The sequence below is a fragment of the Equus quagga genome, chromosome 6 (assembly GCF_021613505.1).
Source record: "Equus quagga isolate Etosha38 chromosome 6, UCLA_HA_Equagga_1.0, whole genome shotgun sequence".
NCBI lineage: Eukaryota > Metazoa > Chordata > Mammalia > Perissodactyla > Equidae > Equus > Equus quagga.
In genome coordinates, this window is record NC_060272.1 from 17,514,478 (window position 1) to 17,540,509 (window position 26,032).

The 26,032-nt window shown below is 41.9% G+C and overlaps 1 protein-coding gene across 1 annotated transcript in view; it reads left to right on the forward strand.

Annotated features, from left to right (window-relative positions):
- ABCC4 (ATP binding cassette subfamily C member 4) overlaps positions 1 to 26,032 on the forward strand; it is a 244,228-nt gene that overhangs the window by 180,966 nt on the left and 37,230 nt on the right. Inside the window, exons 21-26 of the mRNA XM_046664840.1 lie at positions 8,137 to 8,287; positions 12,751 to 12,870; positions 13,653 to 13,763; positions 14,726 to 14,826; positions 15,931 to 16,122; positions 24,197 to 24,352. Coding sequence (XP_046520796.1) covers positions 8,137 to 8,287; positions 12,751 to 12,870; positions 13,653 to 13,763; positions 14,726 to 14,826; positions 15,931 to 16,122; positions 24,197 to 24,352 — 831 coding nt within the window. The remainder of the gene's footprint in view (positions 1 to 8,136; positions 8,288 to 12,750; positions 12,871 to 13,652; positions 13,764 to 14,725; positions 14,827 to 15,930; positions 16,123 to 24,196; positions 24,353 to 26,032) is intronic.

Sequence of the window (26,032 nt, forward strand, 5' to 3'; positions counted from 1 at the left end):
GACCATTGACTTTTAGCCTTTCTCTCTCTCTTTTTTTTTAGCTTTATTTTTTTAGAGCAGTTTTAGGTTCACAGCAAAATGAAGAGCAAAGATTTACCACGTACCCTTTCTTTTTTAAAAAAAAATTTAGAGCTATAAATTCACCTCTAAACACTTTAATTGCAGCCCTCAAATTTTCATATTAGATTTTAATTTTCTTTTATATCAAAATACTTTCTAATTTTACTGTAATTTCTTTGAACCAGATGTTATTTAGAAGTGTATTACTGTATTTCCAAACATATAGTGACTTTCTAGTTACCTTTTTGTTAGTGATTTCTTGTTCAGTCCACTTAGGTCAAAATATATTCTGTCCTTACTATGAATACGGATTTGTCTATTTTTCCTGGGTTTTGTCAGATTTTGCTTTATACATTTTGGAGCTATGTTGTTAGGTTTATATAAATTTAGAATTTTTTTTCTTTTTTTTTTTTTTACTATCTTCTGGGTAAAATGGCCCTTTATTCTTATGAAATGTTTTCCTTTATTTCTAGGAACCCTTCCTAACTTAAGCTTCTGCTTATAGTGGTATAGATAGATACTCCAGCCTTCTTTTGGTTAGTGTTTTCTTGGCGTACCATTTTCCAACCTTTTATTTCCACCTTTATTTTTAAGGCGTGCCTTTTAAAAGTAGTATATGGATGGACTCCAGCCCTAAATTTCGTAAGCTCTAACACTGAGAAAAGGTAGAAAGGAAGCTGTTGATAGTGAGATATGCTGAACAGGAAGGAAGGACGGAGTACACTACCTTTCCCTACTGATTTCTGTTGTGTTGGTTAACAAATTGTAAACCAGACACCACCCTTCATTCTTCAATGGACTTAGCTGTAACTCAGGCTTAAGAGCTAACTGAAGGATACACAAGCCCCAGAGCTGGTGTGGATGTGAAAAGATTGGAGACAACCAAAGGAGAAAAGAAAGGAGTAATTCCTGTATCTCAAGGAAAGGGCAAGGTTAGAAAAGCATAATCTTAGAGTTTGTATAGATCTCTTCATACAAATAAGACACACTAAAGTTCCATAAAGTTCTGATTTAACAGAGTTAACTGAGTTGGGTGAAGTCAGAAGAAACAGAGGTGAAAAAAGGAGGGATCTGGGAACCAGAGTTGGTCTCTGTACTCCCCGAGACACGCGTGGTGCCACATCAGAGTGTAACTTACACTTGCAGACTCAATACCAGCTAGGTCCCTATTAATTTAGGAACTTACATCTAAGGCCTTGCATATTTTTCCCTTTGGTTCTGTTTATCATGTAATTAAAGGGTAGTGAGTATGTTACGATAGGAATTACATTTTATTTCTCTTAATACTTTGAGAGTTTTGTATAGCCTGTTAAAATTTTATTGCCTCCACAGGAATCTTGTATTAGCCAGCAGCACAATCTATGTGATAGTTATTTTGTTGAAAGGTTATTTTTTAATCTCATATTTTCTAGAATAAATAGGTACAAGAATCTCTCCTACACTGACATTAGTAAACAGCTCGCTGATCAAAAACTAGGCATAATTTTTTTCTCTCTCTAAATCAGAAGAAAATCTTACCGTGTTCTCTTTCCAAGAAGTGAATCTTGCTTTGTTTATTGCACTTAAGTCATATCTTCTGCAAAATCAGTAATCGTTTAAGGCAATTTGGATGATTTGTACTTATCACAACTTGGAACAGAATTCTTAAGAGTCTGACTGGCAGCAGAATTAAAAGCTTTGAAATTCCTTTGGGGTGTTAGCAATCTTAATGATCCTGATTCTATTTTTTAATACTGTAAACAGATAATAAAAGTACTATCTCCTGATTGTGGCCTTATGATTAAATACGTATTTCACTTTGTGCCTTATATGAGAGCAAGCAAGAAAGAGTTCAAATAAGAATTGAGTGAGCCAAAAGTATGGATGACATTTATTTGCATAAAATAAGAATACATTTTTACTGCTGTTTATAGAAAACATGTTTTTTGGCACAAGCTTCACAAAGACTATCAGGAACAGACTCCCATGGAATTAAGTTTAAAGTAAATTGTGAGTGGATACCTAGGAATTCCTGCAACTGTAAGCAGTTTGGTAGTTAAATGCCAAACAGACAAACAGGTCCTCGTGTTTAAAATTGTGCTCGTGAAGGAACTATGTTAAAATCTGTAGTGCTGGAATACGATGTTAATTCTAGAGGAAGACACTTCCTGGGGGAGATTTTAATGTTTTTACCACCATCTGAATACAGATATTGAACATGTAAAATACTCAGCATCATCTTGTGTCCTTAGGTTTTATGCATTTATTAAAATTAAATTTGGTTCTTTTTTTTTCCTTCATGTCATTTTGCTTTCTGGGCTCAGAGCTCATCTTTCTTATGAAACTGGGGTTTTTTTCTTATTTAAAAAACAATTTTTAAATCAAAACGTGTTAGTGTGTCCTATTAGCAAGCATTTTAAAGAGCTTTTTAATGATCAGCTCTGCGGGCTGAACAGGCTATTAGCCTCTAATTAGCTGGGAGTCTGGGACTGGTCACCTCATGGAAGAGACCAGATACAACCACCAGAAACCCAACAAAAATAGAACCTGCAGTCAAAAGAGAAAATATATAAAATAGTATATTTAGGTATTAATTTTGTCTCAAATATGAATCCTGTCTTTTTATGGGATACAATATCATGCAGAAATTAAAAGAATAGGCTTGGAGTCAAAAGGACTCTGAATGATCTCACTTCGGGCAAATTATTAAACTTCTCCGAGATCAGTTTCCTCCTTTGTAAATGGAGATGATAATCCCTCCTACTCAGATTTGATGTGAGAGTGAAATTAAATAATGCATGTAACATACTTCAGAGGTTGGACACATGGCAAGCCTCATGAAATGTTGTCCATTACTGGTATTTGGGAAGGCGGGGCAATTGTACCTTTCTTTGGTTGTCAACTAGCTCTGGAGAATTGTGGAATTTCTTCAGCATTATGAGGAAATTTGCTATTGCCACTAGCAATAAAGCAGTGTCTTATTTTTCAAATTTTTTAATTGGGTGGTTTTGAAAACAAAACAATTAACTTGTTTCATTAGCAGTATTTTCTTTTCCTTTATTGCTTTTGTGTACCTTTTTAACAGTTCACTTAGATGCCAGTGTGGTTTGTCAGAAACAGCTGCTCACAGGACAGCATCCTTTCTGAGGATGAAAGGTGTACATTCGACATCTCTTCCATGGGTGGTGGTGAGAGGGTCCTCTCCCTTAGTCATCCTAACATCTAAATCAGGATGCTTGCTTACCACCTGGAGTGGACACAGTTGAGTTTCCTGGGATTCACTAGTGTGCAAAATCTAGCTTTTGTATTTTTCTTGATATTTACATACACGTTCTTGATGTATTAAGTGTAAAATGTCCAATTGATCTTCTCTTTGGGATATATTTGAATAATCTGATAAGCAGGCATTTGGTTGGTTTTGTTGATTCAGAGGTCCACCACCTTTTTCCTTAGACTCCCAGAAATGCTCAGCAATTTCAGAGCAAGTAAGTCTTCACTAAGAAGCAGCAAGGCTTGAGACAGAAAAAAGGATATGGAATAAGAACAGAAACATCTAAAGAAATGCTTCCATTTCCCTAAGGTTATCAATCTTTTGGAGGCCCAGAATTGAGGAAAAAAAATATGGAGAGGACAGAAATTGTAGTAGGTGTGAGGTTTGTTGGCCATTTTTTTTAACGTAATTTTAATGCCCTCTTCCTCTATCTTTTTTCTTTTCTTTCTTCTTCTTTTTTTTTTTTTTTTGGTGAGGAAGATTGGTCCTGAGCTAATATTTGTTGCCAATCTTCCTCTTTTTGCTTGAGGAAGATTGTTGCTGAGCTAACATTGGTGCCAGTCTTCCTCTATTTTGTATGTGGCACGCTGCCACAGCATGGCTTGATGAGCAGTGTTGTAGGTCCATGTCCAGGATCCAAACCTGTGAACCCCAGGCCGCTGAAGTGGAGCGCATGAACTTAACCACTGTGCTGCCAGGCCAGCCCAACCATTTTATTTTAAAAGTGCATCTTTGGACAAAATAGACCTCAGATACAGTAGCCAGAGAAAAGCCACAGTCACTTTGGTACGTGTGACGACATTACCACATCTAGGAAACAATAGCACGTGCTCTGAATTGTCCCTGGATAGTACTAAGCTGTTCCACTGGTTAGAATGACCTACCCGTGAGGGTCCAACTTCCATGATACTCTTAAGATTCTTAGAGGCCTGTAAATCTATTAGTGCACCATCTTTCTTCCCCCAGCTCTGGCTTCCAGAGCACACTGGAGGATAGTAATAATAGAAATGATAATTGGAGCTTGTATTTGTTAAGCATGACCCACTAAGCACTTTATATACATTATCTGATTTAATTCCCATCACCATCCTTTTATGTTGTTGGTATATTCCAGTTTTTACTGAGATTAAGAGTGGTGGAGGGTCTCACCCTCCCTGTTAATATTCCAAGGGGTTGGCCCTAAACCCTGTCAGATAGCTCAGTACCAGGCTAATGGAATTTCCCCTCCAGGTCCAGGATGTCATTCTCGCAAACTACAGAATTACTTCAAATTGTGAAAAATCAACATGTACTCCCAGGTGAAAGACTTCCTCCAAGAATCCTGTGTGTTTGTTCATGTGGGTTCATGGAATTTGGAGAGAATGCCCAGCTGGTGTGCTCCACATGGGATCCAGGCATATCCCAGTAATGATTCCCCATCGATCCTGGGCGGCAGGGCTTGCATCACTTGCCTCTGGGTCAGCATGTGTCTTGCTGTATGCATATCATTGTCTCTCTGTGCTGTCACATGAGAGAGGTACAGAAGTGCTGGCTGTGGCGAGTGGGTCATCGCATGGGCTTTGAATTGAATCAGATTGGGGGAGTCGTGTGTAGCTTGGGTTAGGCTCCTTGGAATCCTGGGGAATGTGGAAGGAAGAAATGAGATTGGCTTCAAGGAAAGGTTGTTGTGCATTAGAATCTTCTGTTTCCTCCTTCAGAGTGTTAGCATTTTGTTTAGATATTATTTTTTTCCTCTGCCAACTTCCATAAAGAGTTTGAGACACCTGACAGTAAAAGATTCACATAAGTATATACACAAATGCATATAAACGTATACCCATACATTGTATATATGGTTTTTATAATATATCACATCATATCATATCATATATATCCAGTCACCTGGGATGCTGGCTATAGGAAGACATACAAGCAGAAAGAAAACTTATCAGAAGGCCTCTTTGAATGGCTTCAGAATTTTGAAGCATCAAATCTGAAAGAGCTAAGCTGACTTGGGAGCTTCTGAGGACACAGTTACTGGTCTTAATGGGTCCCCAGGAAAAGAGTGTTGGCACAGACCCAGTGGAGCCCTTCATTTTGAGCTTCCCTCTGCCACCCAGGTCATCTGCCAGGCTGAGTTAGCCATAAAAAAGCCTTCACCCTAGGAAGAGCCCAGATAATTGAAACTGGTGAATATTGTCCAATCAAGTGATGTGAGTCTGCTAAAAAATTGTAATTTTGGATTTTTTCATAATTGACATTTCAGCAGTTTTTTTCTCCCTGACAACTAATGATAGCAATCAAGACTTTATGTAAGGCCAGTCTTAGAAGGAGCTGGAAGGATCCCTCCCATGAGCATGAAGGAAGAAGCTTGGCTTCCTAATGTAGGGTGGGATGCATCAGTTAATCCAGTAGCTGTAAGAAATTGTTCAGCTGTAGGTATAAAAAGAGGGAGGTCAGAAAGCCCTATTTTCCTCCATTTATGAGTGGAATTTGTGCCTTCAGAATTCTGTTCCTCTTCACCCATGGTTTTGGATTGATACCACAGTAGAGACTAGGAGAAACACTAAAAGCACATGGGTCTGCATCAAGATGATGCAGTTTGAGGGGGCCGGCCATGTGGCGTAGTGGCTAAGTTCAGCACACTCTGCTTCAGGGGCCCAGGTTGGTAGGTTCGGAACCAGGGGCCCAGACCTACACCACTACTCGTCAGCCATGCTGTGGCCGCAACCCATGTACAAAATAGAGGAAGATTGGCACAAATGTTAGCTCAGGGCGAATCTTCCTCACCACCACCAACAACAAAAAGATAATGCAGTTTGATTCATGGGGGCTCCTGGCCACGAAGTCACAGTTCTGGAAGTTTCTTCCTTCCTGTAGGCTCCTCCTGCCTGCGGCGATGGCACTTAGATTCCCTGCTTGTGAGCTGCTCCTGCCTTTCTCCACTTAACCTTCCAGCTTCACGTTCCTTATCTGTAAGCGGAAATGGCAGTTCTTGCTTTTCTCATTCACGAGATGGTTGTGAGGATCCTCTGAGAAAACTGGTGTGGAAGAGCTGTGAGATGATAACGTATGTCTCCATAAGGCATTACCCTGCTAATCCTTCCATTGGAGATGTGCCAGGGGCCTGCTGCCCTGGGTGGCCTAATGGGGAAGGCCCTGGGCTGGTGATCAGAGGATGCAGGTGCTGGTGCTGAGAAGACACACAACCACCTGTGTTAATGTGAGCCAGCAACTTCACCTTTGCAGCCCGGCTCCCTCTTGGTGAGAATTTCCATCAGCTGTGATTACTACCTGCAGATTATTCATGCCGCTCTGTTTGTTAAGCCAGCCTGTGAAATTCTGTTGTAAGTCCTCTCTTGGAATTCTCTAGAAAGTGTGCACGTATTCTTCCCTGTATTTCCATATTGCTCTGTGCCTTGTGGGGATGGTCATGTATTTGTCTTCATCTAAGGTCATAAACTTCGGAGCCCTTGGCCCATGCCACGTGAATCTGCCTGTCTGCGCCATCCGACCCCACTGTCATAGGAGGCAGACACTAAGCGTTGAATTGCAGTCATATTGCTTTAAGCCATATACCTTGATATCGTACTTTTCCTGATAAAGATGGATACTTAACTCACCATCATCCAGTGACTTGGGTTTCTGTTCTGCCTGCTGTCTTTTTAGACCAAGATCATTTCCCAAGATAAAATCACCTCCTGGGATGAAGGCAGGTAGAACTCTTAGCATAATGCCTTACGTAAACAGCTGACAGCTGGCATCTGCTATTGTTATCATGAGTAGCCTTTGCAATAGACATTTTAAATACCTATCCTAATGATGGAAAATTTAATGTATATCCAGAGTTTTTTAAAAAACCTTTTTGGACATTGTAAATTGTTTCCTTATTATCAAAACTCTTCCTCAGATTTCTAAGAAATATCAAAAATGTGTTTCATCATATTTCTCTTCTCTTGTCTGTTCTTTATCGGGCATGCTGGTGAACTCTGACATTCCTTAAGTAAGATATTTAGAGGAAAAATGAAAGACAAATTAGGAGGTTCGGAGAAGTCAAAATGTTCTTCCTGAATGATAAAAAGATGGTTGTGTATTGGGGGCAAGTTTCAGTATACCGTAATGGCTAATGACGTGGCTCCGTGACTTATGCTTTGCGGTTTTGATCAAGTTGCTTTTCCTCTCCCTGTGCCTCAGTGTCTCCATCTGTAAAATGAGATACTGCTACTGCTTGATAGGGCTATTATGAGGATTAAATGAATTAATAGATGTGAAGTAGTTAATGTGTGGCCCTGTGTGCAGTCAACGCTCAGTAAATGTTAACTATGAATAGAAAACCAAGAAAGAGGCATCCCCACTTCCAAAGGTAAATGGTTAACTTCTTGACCTCTTTTCTGAATGCTAAATTTGTAGTTCACCGCTTCTTTATCCCTACATGTGTAGCTGAGTCTTCTGGATTCCTCATCTGTGATAACCTGCTTGCTAATTTCCCTTGTAATATCTCCTGACTCGTGATAGTTTGGGATTCAAGTCCTACTTTCTCTGAGTCTCAAATTGTCTCATCTGTGAAACAGGGAAAATAGTAATGTCTACCTCATAGGGCTACTGAGTGTATCAAAAGAGTTAATATCTAGAAAGCTCTTATGGTGTTTGGTACATAGTGAACACGCAATAAATAACATCAGGACCATCTATACTTTTGTTATTTCTTTGGATAGGAAAGCATTCCCTGACATGCCAACAAATCTCTTTAGGAAAGGAGTTTAATCCTAACAAACTAACCCATTAACGTCTGTTTTTGAAAAGAATTCTTGATAAGGATGCCTCTGTATCTGTTTCCGCTATTTCAGTCATTTCTACAAGTGATCGGTGTGATGGGTGTGGCGGTGGCGGTGATTCCTTGGATTTCGTTACCCCTGATTCTCCTCATCATCATTTTCTTTGTTCTTCGGCGATATTTCTTGGAAACATCAAGAGATGTCAAACGCCTGGAATCTACAAGTGAGTACCGGACCTCTCAGGTTGGGGTGGCAGTGCAAGCTAATTTATGCTCTAATTAAGGAGACCCCTGAAAGGTGTAGGCTCTATCTTCTGGAATTTCTCTCTAAGTTAATATAAGGTAATTGAACATTATGGCCCCCATGAGTCAGTGTGGCCCTTAGGACAGATGGAGCTGGTGGCCTGCTAGGTGCAGCTTTGCAGTTTTGCTTGAGGAAGGAGGGAAGGACGTCTGTGCAATGATGCTCCACTGCAATGTAAGCACCATGAAGATGAGGACCATTTCTGTCTTATTCATGACATCCTTCCTAACATGGAGCAGGCACTCAATAAACATTTTTAGAAGGAAAATAGGGAATTTTTCTTCCTCTGGAGTTACTAGAAATGATAAGGAAAGGAAAAGATGAGGGAAAGGGAAGGAGATGTCAGGAAATACATGTCAAAAGTGATACACGTGAGGGGCTGGCCCCGTGGCTGAGTGGTTAAGTTCGCGCACTCCGCAGCAGGCGGCCCAGTGTTTCGTTAGTTCGAATCCTGGGCGCGGACATGGCACTGCTCATCAGACCACGCTGCGGCAGCGTCCCACATGCCACAACTAGAAGAACCCACAACGAAGAATACACAACTATGTACCGGGGGGCTTTGGGGAGAAAAAGGAAAAAATAAAATCTTTAAAAAAAGAAAAAAAAGTGATACACGTGAAAAATGTATTCCTTTCGCATGCTCAAAAAATGATAAGTTGCAGTTGTTAAATGTTTTAAAAAGATAAGCATTATTATTTTCAGTTTTGCTCTTTATTGTCACCAATATTTGGTGTAACGCCACACTGTTTGAGGTTTTTTCTCCCCAGGCTATTCACATAAATGGATGCTGAAAATAATCTCCTTAGCTGGAGGACATGGGAGAGGGATCTGTTCAGTGTGCACTTAATCTGCTACTCTGTTCAACTTCCTAGTTTTGAAAGAATGGGGCAAACATTTTGTGATTAATCATTCTATGGGTAATCACAGAGGATGAAGTAATTCAGAGCTTATCTCCTTATTAATGCACAAACATACTGCATTATTATTAAAATAAAAAAATCCGAAGGAGAGTAGAATAGTTGTGTCTTAAAAAAAAAGCTATAAGGACAATAGCCAAAATGTGAGGAAGGAAGGCATTTGTATCAGAAACTTCAATCATAGATAGCTACTCAAATTAACGCCAACTTAGCTTTCTGGAAGCCAAGCTAAGGACAGAAACATATTGAGTCCCATGGTTCTCCGTTTCTACTATAAGTCCATCAGGACAAAGGAGTTTTTTGTTGTGGCACATGTATGTTTCTTTTTTAATAATAATCTCTTGAGAGGTATTTATTGTAAGCATTTGCTTAAAGGGATAGTGGGTGGCAGTTTCATAAAAGCTATAAAAACTTTTTCCAGTCATCGAGAACCAGCTAAACCACCATGAGGTCTGGTTTTGTGAGTTGTTTTGCTGGGATGATGGTGCAGTGTAGTCCAGGTGTGTGTAAACATTGTGCTGATATGACTTGGTATGAAGATAGGACGTGGAGAAGGCGGAAGAATAAATGATGAGCTCCAACCAGTCTTTTATGTAGACATCAAGGCTTCGGACTTTTTATGATTTATTGGCCACTCATGAAATGGAATCATTCATCAATCTGGTTGCAAAGGAGGGACCTGGTATATTTAAAGAAAGGTTGTTCCAGAAGGAATGCTTGATGTAGATTTTTGCCTGGGGCAAGGGTCGCTTCCCACCCACAGGGAAGTGGAGAGAAGGGGACCTCTTGAGGCTTTTTTCAAGAAGCAGTGTAGGGTTTTCTTATTGTTTAATTTGGAGATTCTGAGAACTTTGGCACAGTCCCTGTGGAATATTGGGTTTTCCTGCACCCAAGTAGGCTGCTACAATAAATTAAAGATGGCGACTCCCCCATCCACGCTCCCAGATAACCAAATAGCCAGTCGATTGGTTCTGTGTATTGTTATCTATCTGGGTGGGGGCGTCTGTGCCATAAGTAACAATTCCACTGTTTCCTCTGAGCAATAATTGATAGTATTTCTTGAGGCCACTGCTGGAGCCACCAGCAAAAAGGTCACTTGATTACTGTGGCTAGAAGGTATAAACCTACTTCATCCTTGTGCTTTGAAGGACTACTGAAGTTCCAGTGGGTATTTCCAGATGATACTACCTGTCTGCCTCTGGAACCTTAGGCTGACATTTAAGCTGTCTTAATGACAAAACTGCAGTTGATTGTAATAGTTCTTCAGTTTTGCAAACGGGAGTGTGGCAATGGCCAGTCCAAGAGAAGTGCATAAAACCAGGTTGACTTTTGGTTGCGTCACCCTAGTTGACTCTGCTTGTTTTGGCAATGTGTGAATTATGAAGGCATATCCAAATTCTGTCTGAAAGGATGTTGTGATCAACTAGTAATGTCTGCCATGGGCATTACTGGGGAGGGTTAGCGTGTGTGCCACAAGTTTTCAGGCCATAGATTCTCAAGTGTGCTGTTTTAAGGAGTTCTCATGCCAGACTCCCAGGGACTCTGTTCACCTCAAGGTGCTTAATAAGATGTACAGTAATGGGTAAGGCTGTGGATATTAGCTAAGTAAGATTTTAGGGTTTTCTAAACATAATCTACAAATTCTGGAGAAAAATGCATTTAGTCACACATCATCAACTTTAACCCTGATTATTCTTTCTCTGAGATACTGACTGGGACTAGAAGCACAGCCTTAGGAAGACAACAACTGGGTCTGACACCCGTCTTTACCACTTACTCGGGTTAATTAACTTAATCTTGGGCAGTGCTCTTAATCTCTCAGTCTGTTTTTCCCTCTGTCAGGGATATAATACCCGCCCTCTAGGGTTCTCAGGAGGATTGCTTGAGTTGATCCTTTTAAACTGCTTGCTGGCCAATATGAAAAGCCCTAGAACCTTGAACACGAGGGAGTGAAAAACATATAACAACTAGCAGGTCTCGCATAGCGTTAATGATAACCTGCAGCAAGGCTGTCAGCCCAGGTCCCTGCCTTCCGTCTCCCAGGGAAGATTTGCAGTCCATGTGGGGTTTGTCCCAAAGAGTCCTCGGGGTCGTGGAAAACGCAACTGTCAGCCTTGTGAAATGTGGGGTTACCTTTGTGACTACTGACTGATGCCATGGGTGTTTATGAAGATCTACTTCAGGACAGCCAGCTCAGTCTTTGTGGGGAAAAGGGTATTAAATTCGGCGAGGCAATGCTTTGACACCCCCTCTCCCTCTGTACTAGTTAATTTTCTTTGCAGACCCTCCAGTTCACTTGTGCTGGTATCCTGCTCAGCCCTAAGTGGGATTTGAAAGGGACTGCTTTTCACAGGGACAGATTCCTGCTGGGCCACTGTGATTCTTGGGTATGAGGTGAAGTAGCTGATGTGGTTTGCCCGACAGTAGCTAGTTAAAATCTCATTCATCGTGGGGAATGATAACCGTAAAGGATCGTCTCTGCCCAGCAGCATGCAACCCACCTGCTCCCTTGAGGGGCATGAGCCAGACCCTGCTGCTCGTCCACAGCATGCTCTTAGAGAAGACAGCAGGGAGATAAATGGCCAGTTGTGTGATATCAGGTCCCAGACCAATGGGAAGTTACTCCAAAAAGAATGGCCACTAAGGCCATAGTCAGATTTTGAGAGGGCGATATCAATGTCATGTGCCACAGTGACCTCCAGATTCCAGGACAAGGTCCAGCAGGGCAGTTATAAAAACACCCATCAGGTTCCCGGAGCCGAAGTGGACTATTCAAAAGCGCTTTGGCTGCCCAGGTCCTGTGGGCACAAGGATGGTACAATACCTAGGTGATCCATCACCCATGAAGAGACTCCTGGCGCAGGAGCAGGCCTGGGGAGATGCCCCAGCCCGTCCCTTCCCCTTACTTCTTACTTACCATGCACCTGTCCTGTGCCAGGCACTGTTCCAGTTTTGGAGGTATACTGACTTTATCCCAGACCTTAGGAAGTTAATAACCTAGGGTGGAGAAGACACATGATAGCTAATCATAATTCCATGTGGTGAGTACTCTACCAGAGAATTAAATTTAAGACCGCCACTGACTCAAAACTTAGTGAACAATAATTTCCACCTGGAGGGGTGCCAGGGAAGAATATGGAGGGAGGCCATGTTTGAGGAGGATCTTGAGTCAGGGAAGAAAGAATTTTGTTATCTAAATCTAGCTATGATTTGAATTTGGTCAAAAGATAGGTTCAAAGAGAAACTTTCATTTGCAGGTCATTAAAGTGAAGTGTGGTGTGACCAAGAGTTTGAGAGTTGAGCTGAGGGTCCTCTCCAGAAGGGGCATCGTCTCTTCTCCCCCAGGCAGCCTGCTGGGAAGCTCCGGGTGTGCTATTTGGTGGGACCACAGAACGCGGGAGGCAGTTGGTTTCCTTGCTTCCAGCCTCACTGACTTTCTCTTTCTTGTCTGTCTCTGCTTCCCCAGCTCGGAGCCCGGTGTTTTCCCACTTATCGTCTTCTCTCCAAGGGCTCTGGACCATCCGGGCATACAAAGCTGAAGAGAGGTTTCAGGAACTGTTCGACGCACACCAGGATTTGCATTCAGGTCTGTAAGTTTCTGGAAACGGTTTCAAAGGATGAGATATGCTGCCTTCTGGGGCTTGACCATCCTCTCAGGTGTCCTTGCTAGCCAGCACCTCTGTCTCGGCCCCACCTACCCCCCACCCCCCAGCCCAGCCCCACATCCTGCCTCTCATGTGTATTATTTTTTGTATCAGTGAAGTTTTTTCTATATAGAAATTTTAGAATTTCCTCTAAGTCTATAAAATCCTGGCCCAGCTTTCCTAACTCTATTGTAATTTGAAGACAAAATGGCATTTTGAAAGCCACTTGCAGATACTTTTAGTGAGATGGTCGTTTAGGTACTGGCTCCTAAGGAGTAAACACTGTGTGCTGGGCTTGTAGGAAGGGTAGAAGGTGCTGGAAACAAACTGGGAACTGTGTTCTCTGCTGTTGGAGAACTGAGAACAGTCCACCACGTATGAAGATGAGCTTCACATTGAGGCCCAGCACTGCAAGGAATGCACTGATGAGACTATTTTTCCGTGTTCTTTATTACGATCATATATTTGTTTGTAACCTCTGGGTTTAATTTTTCAGTGTGTGCTTCCCACAAAGCCACTATACTGATTCCTATATGTACTATACATTGTCTTGTGTCACAGCTTAGTTTTCTGGAATCTTCAGGTTCCTTGGGTATGCAGCTTGCTGTCCTGCTTTGTGTCGAAATCTCCTGTAGCTCAAATGAGCAAAATACTCTTCCTCGTTCAAAGCAGTTAACGAGTTTTTCTCCTTATTCATTACGCTTATTACGGTTCACAAATCCAGAGGCTTGGTTCTTGTTTTTGACTACGTCCCGGTGGTTTGCTGTGCGTCTGGATGCCATCTGTGCCATCTTTGTCACTGTTATTGCCTTTGGGTCGCTGATTCTGGCAGAAAGTAAGTACAGATGTGAATAACTATTTGTGGTATGATTACAATTTATGGGTGCATTTACGGTTATTAAATTAAACTCTTGCCACCTTGTCTAATATCATATACTGTTTAGTTCTAATGAATTGTATTAAAGTATTTGCAGTGTGTCAGGTTGGGTGTGATTCTGCAGTGTGGCCCATGTAGAGGAGTCCTTGGGTCTTGATGAGTTCCTTTTTTCTTTCTTTGGATGGATCGAGGTCTGTGCAGGTGTAGAAGCTGACCTTCTGAACATTCCTGGTAGTGTCTGGCAGTTGTGAGGAGAGAACCAAGTTTACTAGTAAGCTTTTTGTCCGGCTTAGAACTGTAGGTTTTAGCTTTAGAGCTATTCAGGTCTCTTGGTTGTAGGAGCGTGGTGCCCTGGGATGAGAAAGATTCTCAGCAGGAAAGAACATTATCCTCACTGCCTCCTGGGTACCAGATGAACAGGTGTGGCATGCATGGCTTGAATTTGCCATCCCTAACTATTCCATAGTAACAACACTGAATCACAATATTTAATAATGCAACAAAGGGAGTAGTATTTTAGATTTAAAAGCACTGGCTTTTACAACCCGTTTCCTTATTTTTAGTGGTTTCCAACTGTGGTTGCGTTAGATGTAGAAAGTAAAATGATGTAATGGACCTTGAAACCATAATGACAAAAGTCTGAATAATGACGTTATTCCTCATCTGTATAATACTGTCAAGTGTATTATCGATCCTGTTGAGATTAATAAACTCAATTAATTGTCTGAATTCAAAATTTTTCATTTCTCATTGTATCATGGTCTCAATCAACAAATAGTAAAAGTATAATAACTATTACTATCATTATACACAAATTACTTAAATATAATAAAGGGGTATTGTGGGTACAGTGACAGAAGGAGCCAGGCTTGGGGTTAAGAATGGGGCTGACTTTATTCCCCCTCTTCTTCCTCATTTAGCATTGGACGCTGGGCAGGTTGGTCTGGCATTGTCCTACGCCCTCACGCTCATGGGGATGTTCCAGTGGTGCGTCAGGCAGAGCGCTGAAGTTGAGAATATGGTAATGTTTATCGCAATGTTCTTAACCTTTTCAAGTCTCCTTGCCATTAAATGGCATAAAAGCAATTCTTATGTAGAATATTAGAACTGTTATTTTTACATCATAGCTAACAGAGTTTTTTAGATCCTTCCTCCATCTGTTTAAAGTTAATGTAAAATAAAATATATACTTTTTTTCTCAGTCTTATGTATGCAATGTCAGCAGGTTTTATACTCATCACAGGCTGTTTTCAAATGTAATAAATGTCTCTGTAGGAGGGAGGTTCTGAAATCTTGGGGAGGATATGAGCTAATTTCTTAGAGGCCTGTTTGTTTATTTTTGTTTCTTAATGGATACTTCCTTATTCCGGGTAAAAGAAGAATTCAGTTTTTGGAGGTTGTTTGTTTAATTAATAGGTATCTCCCCCGCCCCTACACACACGCATTTCAGCATTTATTCTTGTATGTTTTGAAGAGAAACAGGAGGGCCTGAATTTGCTGGTTTCCCTTTCAGGTAGAATAAGCACCTTCTGGGAACGGGTGGGTCAAAGGTGTCATGTCATGATTGTTTAGGAGGCCTTAGTCAGTATGTAAATTATCTCCTCTTTTGAATATTTGCACCTTCTCCTAAAGGTGGAAAAACAATGAAAACGAAATCTTTCCGTTTTGTTCTTCTAATAGAGTAGAAAGTGACTGATTATTAAAATGAGGTTTGAGAGCCATTAGTTTTATTCTTCTCTAACAGATGGCCCTCCTGTAGCAAAAGATTACTCATGGGTGGCCATAGGATTCTTCTTTTTTTTTTTTTTTTTGACAAAATCCTCTTGTTTTTTATTCAAGTGTGGAAAGTAGATAAATAAAATCCTAGCATTTATTTCTTGAATTCTTCCAGTTTTAATATGATATTGAAGGAAGTTGCCGTAAGTGAAAGTGTTAGAAGACGGTGAACAGGTAAACCGTCAAAGGTCTGCTCAGACTCCTGCTTCTCTCCTTTGGGATGTTAAGACCTGAGAGATCCTTCCCCAGCTGTGTCAAAAAGCAGAACAGAACGTCTCATTTACAGTCTCTTAACATCAGTAAACGAGACCCACCCCCACCAACCTGTGTGATGTGCTGTGTCTTTCAGATGATCTCAGTGGAACGGGTGATTGAATATACAGACCTCGAGAAAGAAGCGCCTTGGGAATACCAGAAACGCCCCCCGCCGAGCTGGCCCCACGAAGGAGTGATTGTCTTTGATAACGTTAACTTCACATACAGTTTAGACGGGCCTCTGGTGCTGAAGCACCTGACAGCGCTCATTAAATCAGGAGAAAAGGTTTGTTTTGGCCATCGCGTCTCTTTCAAATTTCATCCACAGAGTTAGCACCACGTCTGCTCCTTGGCTTCCCCGCGAATGTGTCCAGGCGACTCTGTTCCTCTGCTGATGCCGATTAAATGCATGATATTATAGGTGAATCTTTCTTGGAAACTGACCATGGAAGGTGGATACCCACATTTCTTTCCTGGTGTTAAGTTCCCCAGGGCTGGAACTTAACCCGACCCAAGACTCTATCCGATATCCGATTATTCATGCCTAAGTCTTAGAAGTCAACCCTGGCTCCTCGTCACTAACCCTCTAATATCTAGTTCCTGTCGATTCTTTCTTCTGTGTCTTTCTCAAATCCTTCTCTTCCTCTCCGAGGTGCCCTTGGGCTGCAGTGTTCCTCCTCCATCCTTTGGATTTTGCACAGACCTGACCTCTAACCCATTCCTCGCATCATGGCCCTGCCCTCCTTCCTGTAGACTGCTGCTTTCTGAAACAGATCCACTCCCTGCAGGGCCCCCTGCTAGCTCCTGGCATGGATCAGCCGCTGCTGGAACCATACCGTGGCCCCAGGTCCACTCAAGCAGGGGCTGCCTGGCCAGCTCTGTGCCACCAGAGAAGAGCTGGGATTCCATGACCCAGTCAGGCTGAGGATCTGCATTCCCCACCTGGAGGCAGTAAAGGGCCCAGAGACCCCTCACAGTCCATGAAAGGAAACCCAAGGGGGCAGGGGATGATACACGTGGGAGATGGCCGAGAGCTTTGTGACATGGTCCCACCAGTGTCTTAGTCTGCTGGCAGTCCTCCTTTCACCTGGACAAGGCAGTAGGAAGCTCTTCCCCCACCTACCTCTCCAGCCTCGACTCCTCGCATGTGCACACCCCTACTCTTGGGTGGTGTAGGTTCTCCTAAAGCATCGTGTCCTCCCTGCTCCCAGCGTGTGCCTGCTGCCCTTCTGCCTCAGAGACTTCCCTGCCATCCTCTGGCTGGTGAAGGTCTTGTTTTCAGTCACCTCTAATGCATCTGCCTCCGTGAGACTCTCAGTTCATCCAGGGCATCTTATCTATTCTTTTAAGATAGTGTTTATGGTACACCCGTGTTCAAAGCAGCGTAATTCACAGTAGCCAAAAGGTGGAAGCAACCCAAGTGTCTGTCGATAGATGAATGGGTGAGCAAAATGTGTGATGTACATACAGTGGAATATTATTCAGCCTTAAAAAGGAAGGAAATTCTGGCACCTGGATGAACCTTGAGGATGTTATGCTAAGTGAAATAAGCCAGACACAAAAAGGCAGATACTATATGATTCCACTTACATGAGGTTCCTAGAGTAATCAAATTCATAAAGACAGAAAGTAGAATGGTGGTTGCCAGGGGCTGGAGGTGGGAAATGAGGAGTGATTGTTTAATGGGGACAGAGTTTCAGTTTTGCAAGGCCAAAAGAATTCTGGCCATTGGTTGCACAACACTGTGAATGTACTTAACACTACTGAACAATACACTTAAAAAATAGTTATGTTGTAGGCTGGCCTGGTGGCATGGTGGTTAAGTTTTCAGGCCCACTTTGGGGGCCCGGGGTTTGTAGGTTCACATCCCAGTGCAGACCTATGCACCACTCATCATGCCATGCTGTGGCAGCATCCCACATACAAAATAGAGGACAATTGCCACAGATGTTAGCTCAGCAACAATCTTCCTCAAGCAAAAAGAGGAAGATTGGCAACAGATGTTAGCTCAGGGCTAGTCTTCCTCACCAAAAGAAAAGTTACGATGGTAAATTTTATGTTATATGTATTTTAACACAAAAAATAAATGATAGCATTCATGGCATGCTTTGTAATTTTGGATTGCTATCTCATCATACCCTGAGGCTTCTTAAGGTCAGGGAGCACCTTATTTTCATCTTTGTTCCCCAGAAAATGGCATTCTGCAGGGCACATGGTGGGTGCCAAGGGGCTGCTGGCTGGGAGAGTGAGTGAGTAACATGCAGGTGTGAAGCAAGCAGTAACAGAAACATACCCACAAGACAACTCCTGTAAACAACCCATTATCTAGATATGTTAAATACTTTAAGAACTTCCCCTTTAAACTCTCTTTCCACCACAGACCCATTTAGTGGACTGTAGCCATAATTTGATGGATGATACCTTTGTGACATGAAAGAATAAATGTTCAACTTAATGCCCAAATTCTACCCAGGGAGCAGCTTTAGAAAGTCACATGGCAAAAGCTGGTTCCTAATCATATCCAGTTTCATTGCAGATGGGGCAGAAGGTATGGACCACTGTGTCAGGCAGGCGTGAACTGCAGCTCCTCATTGTAACTCTGTCCCTGAGCACGCTGTGGGGGATGTTTGCATTTTCAGGGATGGTGTATCCCTCACATTTCACGTTGTAAACGTTGATTCTGTTAATGTGCACGTCTTAAATTTCCCTCGAAGCCATAAAATCAGTTACCAAATAGACTTGGTAGTACAACTGAGAAACATAACAGATTTGTATTCTTCAATTTTAAAACCCCCAAATCATTGGATTATCTGCGCTTCTAAAATGTTTGAGGGAAAATTGAATTTGGAGACTGAATTATGAGAACTGCAATAGCTTGACTTTTGATTCGTGTCCTGGTCCACTCACAGCATCACCTTGAGCTCCACTTATGTGTTGAGAGATTGTATGCAGGCAGCGTCGTCAAGAAATGGTTTTGCTCTGCCTGTGTGGGTCCCAGGCTCATCTCCTCCACATCTGCCCCAGCCCCCATTATTCCAGGACACCCCGTTGGCGTTGCGTTTGATTGAGAGAGGCTGTTGCTGGGGAGGATGTGGGAATTTGCCAACCCAGCAGAAATGACGCTTTATTCTCTTTCAGTCTTTTCCTCTGCTTTCCAGACTCCTGGAAGTTACAGTAAACAGGAAAATGTAATAGGTACGAAGCAGGTTTCTAATTCATGGAAGAAATAGCAAGTAAAAATAAAGAACCAAAATGAGGTAAATAGCACCCTGGGCTTCTTGGTTAGACTCTAAACACTGGCTGCATTTTTCATTTAGATGATTTTGTGGTTGATTTGATCATTTTAGAGAGTACTGGGCCATTTTAAAGCATTTTCCAGCTCTAGAGGTAGATTGGTTTTGGTTTGTTATTTTTTTTCTTCTCAGAGCTATTACTTGGATAATACATTTTTACAGATGTGTACTAGACCTTGCTATAATGTGCAAAAATATTAGTTTCCTACATTTTCATCTTTTTTTACATAATGTTTTCTCAGAAACCCCTCCTCTCACTCCAAGATTGGCCCACTTTCCCCGCTGGCTTTCTAATTCCTTGTTATTCAAACTGTGCTGCCAGGGCCTGCATCATCTGGGAGTTTCTTAAAAATGCAGAGTCTCAGGTCCTGACTCAGATCACATTTGAAGACGCCCCCAGTAAAGCCATCTCTGTCTCATAGGCAATTTTTGACGACTGATAACCTGTGATTTCCAAGAAATGTCCTTTGATGATTTGAAATCGAGCTCATGAATTACCCCAACCCCTTTTGTGACTGACCATGAGGCTCTAGAAAGTTCTATGCTGCTTCCCACCCTACAGATTTATTTCCTTTTATGTTTTGCAGATCATGAATTTACATTATAACTTAATTCTGTGTGATTCCAAGTTTACGCATTTATTTGTGTCTTTTCAGTCTAGTCTGTCTTCATCACAGACAGCTTTCGTCCTGCTGTCCAGCCTTCTCCACACCAGCCTCCTGCAGGCACTAGAGGTATTTCACCACAGCCTGGGCCCCACCTGTGCCCGGAGTCAGAGACAGCCAAGCGTAGCATTATCTTTCACCACCTGATGGGATCAAAAATTAGTCTCGTTGCCCCAAGCAGGGCACTAGGTCTGTCTGGCCTGTTTCCCAGGTACCATGTGCCCCACTTAGCTGCACATTTCTCTCCTAGCCCCAGCTGTGGGTGCCTCTTCTTCTTGCTGACAGCTAGTCCACCCCACCTCGAGAACCCTCTTTGCTCAGAGATGTTGGCTGTCTTGTCTCACCCGCCACATTGTACCCACCTGTATCCACATTGTGCTTTAAATGTCTGACAGTAGGGTCTGTATGGCAGACCAGTTCCTTTAACTGCCACCATACCTCTCCCCAACTTTCTCTCTTCTAGCTAGACAGAGGGACGTGATAAGGTGCCAGGCGAGTGATAAGGAGGCCATAAGCAGAGTGGGCAAGAGGCAGGCAGGCCTGGGTTTGAGTCCCATCCTGCACTTAACAGGCTCTATTATTTCAGACAGGCTAATCAATCGTAGTAAGCCTCGATCTTCTCTTTTGCAAAATGGAAATAAGAGGACCTAACCTGTAGGATTGTCGTACAACTTAAACAAGATAAGACCTGTAAAGCACTGAGACCAGCGTAAACTAAATGCTTGGACAAAGATAGCTGTCCTTACTGTAAGACCATGAGCACTTACACTGCGTCAATTCTCTGCCCCATGAATATGAGAGATTGGCCATTTGCAATTGTATTCGTGGTTATAGGATCAGTCTGCCGTGTCTGTCTTCTCTGTCCAGCTTATCGTATACCAAAACAATATGGTAATAGATTTTTCCATAAATTTCTCCAGCCTGAGTTAAACTCCTCAGCTGTCCACAAAATGCTTATTTTGCACAGGATGCCACAGGTAATACAGATGATACAAAGGTGAATCCAGTACGGATTCTGGGGTCACACATGCAGTCCAGTAGAAGACACAAGGGTGTATAAAAATGGCTGCTAGCTAAGACAGAAGGAGGTCACAGTTCTTATGGAAGTTTAGAAAAAGGTGACGTAACACCTGTCAGGGGCAGGAGAGGTCCACATGAGGGGACAGGTAGAGCATTTCCGTGGAATTGGGCCTTTGGGACAGACTTCATGACATGCAGTTAGGATTTCCGCAGGTGGAAATGCATGGGAAAGGCATTCCTGGTGGCAAGACCAGCGTGAGCAAAGGCAGGCTCCCGTGAACCAGTGAGGGAAGGATTGGGCGCCTATAGAGTGCGTAGGTAAATGAACTACCAGGTGTTTAACACACATTTCCATGTTCAGTCCTCACAACTGCTAGTAATCCCAAGGAAGCTGACTGGTGGCACTTAAGCCTAGAGAGGTTAGTTGGACAGTTTAGTAGAAGAGACTTCCTGGGTGGTGTGACCGGCAGAGAGCTGTCGTTCAGAAGTTTAATCTGAAGAGTGAGTGCATGTGGATCATGATGGGAAGATGCAGGAGCCAGGAAGCCAGCACCTGTTGTGTACTCTTAGCAAGACATCTGGGGAAAGTGATTCCACTTTTTGGAATCAAACTGATGTCGATTAAAACAAAGTTAAAACACCCAGGTTTGTGACTGTGCAGGAAAAAGGGTGGGAGTCGAAATTGGTGTCATATTTCTGGAGGGTAGTTTGGCAGTACTTAACAGCCTCCTTTGAAAACGTTCATACCTGTTTCTCAGCAATTCCACATCTAAGAATTTATCTTAAGGAAGTAATTAAGGTTGCTTGCAAAGATTTAGCTTCAAGGATATTTAACATGGAGTTATTTAAAACAGCAAAATATTGGAGATAGCCTAAATATCCACAAATGGAGGGTTTGTTAAATAAATGATCACATATACTATAATATGTGGCCACTAAAATGTTTTTATGAAATGCTAAATGAAGACAGATTAAACAATGTGTTCATATTGATCCCTTTTTAAATATATGAGCTTGTATCTTTAAGGACACAGGCACAAGTGCAGGAAGAAAATACATCAACATCTTAAGAATGGTTGTACCAGAGTGCTGGGGTTATGGCTAGTATTAATTGACTTCGCACATTCATTTGTACTGGTTATGATTGATAAAAGGGTTCATTTTGTTTTTTAAAAGATAATGCAGCCTTGCACTCAGTGAAGACTGTGGGGTTAAAATGAGGGGATCGAGTCTTGAAACGTGGTGGAGGTAGGATCATCAGGGCTTGGTGCCGCACTGGACTGGGAGAAAGCTAAAAGTACGGTGGGCGTTTTGATCCCGTGAGCCTGGGAAAGAAGTTACGAGATTAAAATGAGGAGGTCAGCAGAAGCAGCTGTTTTGAGTGGGCATTGGGTACTGATTTTGTTGAGTTTGATGTGTGAAGAGAAATCCAAGTACAAATGTGTAACATGCTGGTGTGGTCATCACAGACCAACCTTGGCCTCGTTGAGAAAACATAAGGGAGTGGTTGCAAAGCAGCTAAAGTAAGAGCATCTCAATGTGTCTCTTTGATGTTATGAATGTAAACTTACTGATATTGGTGATATTCTCCATGGGCGATTGGTAAAACCCATGTTGACTTGTGAGAGACTCAGGCTACAGTTTTGATAACTGAACAGCAAAGGGAAGTAGCCAGAGCCAGGGTTGCTTTGAGTTGCCTTTTTCTTATCCTCAATTGAGTTTAGAGCTCACAGTCCTGGGGTCATGGGCAGCTCTCAGTGCCTCCGGTCATATTTTGGCCATTTACCAAAAGTCTACTAATGTTCCAGTTTGTATAGATGGGTCAGTTTCCGTAGAGGTGATGGCACGGGAGCATTTGCACATTCTCAAGAGACGTGGTTCTTGTCTCTGTCTTGATGTGCGTTGATTTACATATGAGAACACCCAGAAGTACACAGACACCTACCTGAGCCGTGCATATATGCGCTAGGACCTATCTATATGCAGAAATTGGTCCATCTGTGAAATATAAATGAGGACTTATTATAAGGTACAAAATGGCTACAAAGGTAATAAAATTAGCTAAAGCCATTTTTCTTACATTTAATCACTATAAATTCTTTTTTTGAAATGCCATTATTGATTTTATGGATTAAGCATTAAAACTTTGGAGGTATTCAAATGAGAAAATATGTAAAGTTCCCACCTGATAATCAGTGCTCAGAAAGGTTTAGTTTTTCGCTGTTTAAAGCTGTAAGTTTTTTAAATTTACTAAATTAATTTACAAATGGTTGAAAGGATGTCTTATGTCCCGCTTTGATTCCAGATTCCTAAATAGAGATAGCATCTCCTGGGAAGCTCCCGCCTGGGAATTTGCAGTTAGGCAAGCTCATTGGTAAAAAAGGCCAGTTTCTGCCTACCAGTTTAAAGGCACACAGCCAAAAGCCCATTTTTACAATACAGTTTCGTTCCTGATCAGCATTTTACCTGCATTATATTGATTCTTTGATCTTATTGTCAGTGCACCTAATTTCTCTCTACTTTGGTTTTAATAACTAGACTGATACTTGAAACATATCTTTCCCAAGGGGCAACTGTAGGTATTAATTGGTTTGTAAATGCCTTTTGAACTGCTCAGATGAAAGGCCTCATGTAAATAGCAAATGTTATTTGTGTTGACGGTGTTGTTGTTGATCTCATTATGTGTATTTTGGCTGCTCACTACCATCTTTTAAGACACTTAGACCTGCACTTTAAAATTTTAAGATGTTTCCTTTCAAGACAGAACACAACCAGATCTTTAACATCCAGAAGTGATGTTGTTTCTCTACCAAAGATTAATTCCTCTTAAATGATAGAAGTCTGGGAAAATGAATACTTGTTTATGTATACCACTTCTGGCTTGACTTGTCGACATCTGTATAAAATTATCCAAGCAATTCTCAAGGTTCAAAATACCCAGATGCTAGAAATAAAGGTAATTTAAAAGCTGGCTTCTTATTGACCACTTAGGAGACTGCTGGCTTTTACTGCCAGTAGATTGATTCTGTTATTTTTAACTTTTCTTTAGACCAGTGGATCTTAACCAGGGGCAGTTTGTCCCCCACACTCCCCAAGGAGACTTTTGTCAATGTCTGACATTTTTAGTTGCCACAAGTTGTAGGGTGCTACTGGTATCTGGTTGTAGAGCCCAAGGATACTGGTAAACATCCTGCAGTGTGCAGGACAGCCCCTCACAGCAAAGAATTATCTGGCCCAAAATGTCAACAGCACTAAAGCTGAGAAACTCTTCCAGACTACCTTCAATATAGGACTTCCTTAATTCATCTTCAGCAACCAAAGTTTCTCCTAGGTCTGTTGCATATTATTGTTCCTTCTTAATCCCTCCTGGATCTCTCTACAGGTTGGCATTGTGGGACGAACAGGAGCTGGAAAAAGTTCCCTCATCTCGGCCCTTTTTAGATTGTCAGAACCCGAAGGTAAAATTTGGATTGATAAGATCTTGACAACCGAAGTTGGACTTCACGATTTAAGGAAGAAAATGTCAATCATACCTCAGGTATGCAAGTCAGAGCATTCTCACATGTTCTTTTTAGAAGCACACCTAGGTTTAATTGCTTTTAATTTTACTCCCTTTCTTTAACTGAACAAAAAGATTGATCCTTTCCCCCCAATAGAGTGTATTTTTAACAGAAGTTATTCCCAACAGATATTTTCATTAGATACCAGGCTCTGTTTGTTTGTTCATTTCGTGTGTGTATGTGTGAAATTTAATCACTTACCCAGTTAGATTTCTGGACTTGGACTTCCCCAGGTACCAGAGCTTTATGCACAGATAACCACATAATTTGAAGAACAAAATGATAAATGGTTTGTTTAGCACTCGACAGGTTTCTATAGGGAAACATGGATTTTAAGTGTCCTGATGGAATTTTGCTGTAGGAAATAAAATCTACCTTTTCAAAGGTGATTATCTCCTTGGAGGCCTTTCTGTGAAACTATGGGGCTTTGAGAATTACAGAGTGTACACATGATTTGGGGGAAGTTTTTAGAATCTAGCCATTAGTAAATGATTTTTACCAAGGAGGCCACAGTCTAGTGAAGAAGAGCACGGGACCAGGAATTCCGTCTCCGCACTTCCCTTTTCTCTCCCTTACAAAGCAGCTAATACCTTACAGTCTCAACTAGAGCTGTTGTGAGGGCTAAACAAGACAGTGTGTGAAGTGCTTCTCACAGACCCAGTGCGTGGTTGCTGTAATGGTGGAGGGTTGAACTGACCATCTCTTCCTGGGCTCTTCATTCTGATTTCTTTTATTCTGCTGCTTAAAGAAATAGGACTTTCAGGAAGTGTTCTAGAGACTGGATTATATGCACAATAGAAGCTCCTGTCATTCCTTGTGGTTAAACCAGTCAGGATAAATTCAGGAAATATTTATTGACCAAGTACTGTCCTCCATGTATATAGTCAAGGGCAACAGACCTTGTGCCCACCGGCCTGTGGTCTCACGTCTTCCATCCTTCCCTCTGCTTTGACACATACATACTCAATCCCAGACTTGCTGTTTTGTTTTTTTTAATGTGGGGGTTTCTTTACACTCTACCATCATCTGACCATCAAGGGAAGCTGAGAACCATACCCACACACTCTCTTGAGATGAGAGACACAGACAGGAGATGACAAAAAGAGCCAGGCAAAGGTGCTTCCCAGCATGTGGATATCAAGAGCTCTGAAATGCCTGTTTATTAGGAAGCATAGAGAGAATGTGGACTTGTATCTCATGACCAACTGCAGCTATTGCTACCTGCCACTGGCCTCTGAAATAATTGAGATTACTGTAAGTAATTTTGAAATCAAGATATCCCTTTCAGAACCACAATGAGATGCCACCTCACACACATTAGGATAGCTGCTGTCAAAAAACCAGAAAATAACAAGTGTTAGCGAGGATGTGGAGAAACTGGAACCCCTATGCGCGCCTGATCAAAATGTAAAATGGTACAGCCACATTTTCCTGTGGAAAACAGGATGGAGGTTCCTCAAAAAATAGAATCGTCATATGATCCAGCAATTCTGCTGCTGGGTGTATACCCAAAAGAATTGAAAGCAGGATCTTAAAGAGAGCTGTACATGCATGTTCATAGCAGCATTATTCACAATAACAGAAAGGTGTGAGTAACCCAAGTGTCCACTGACAGACGAATGGATAAACAAAATATGGTATATCCATACAATGGAATA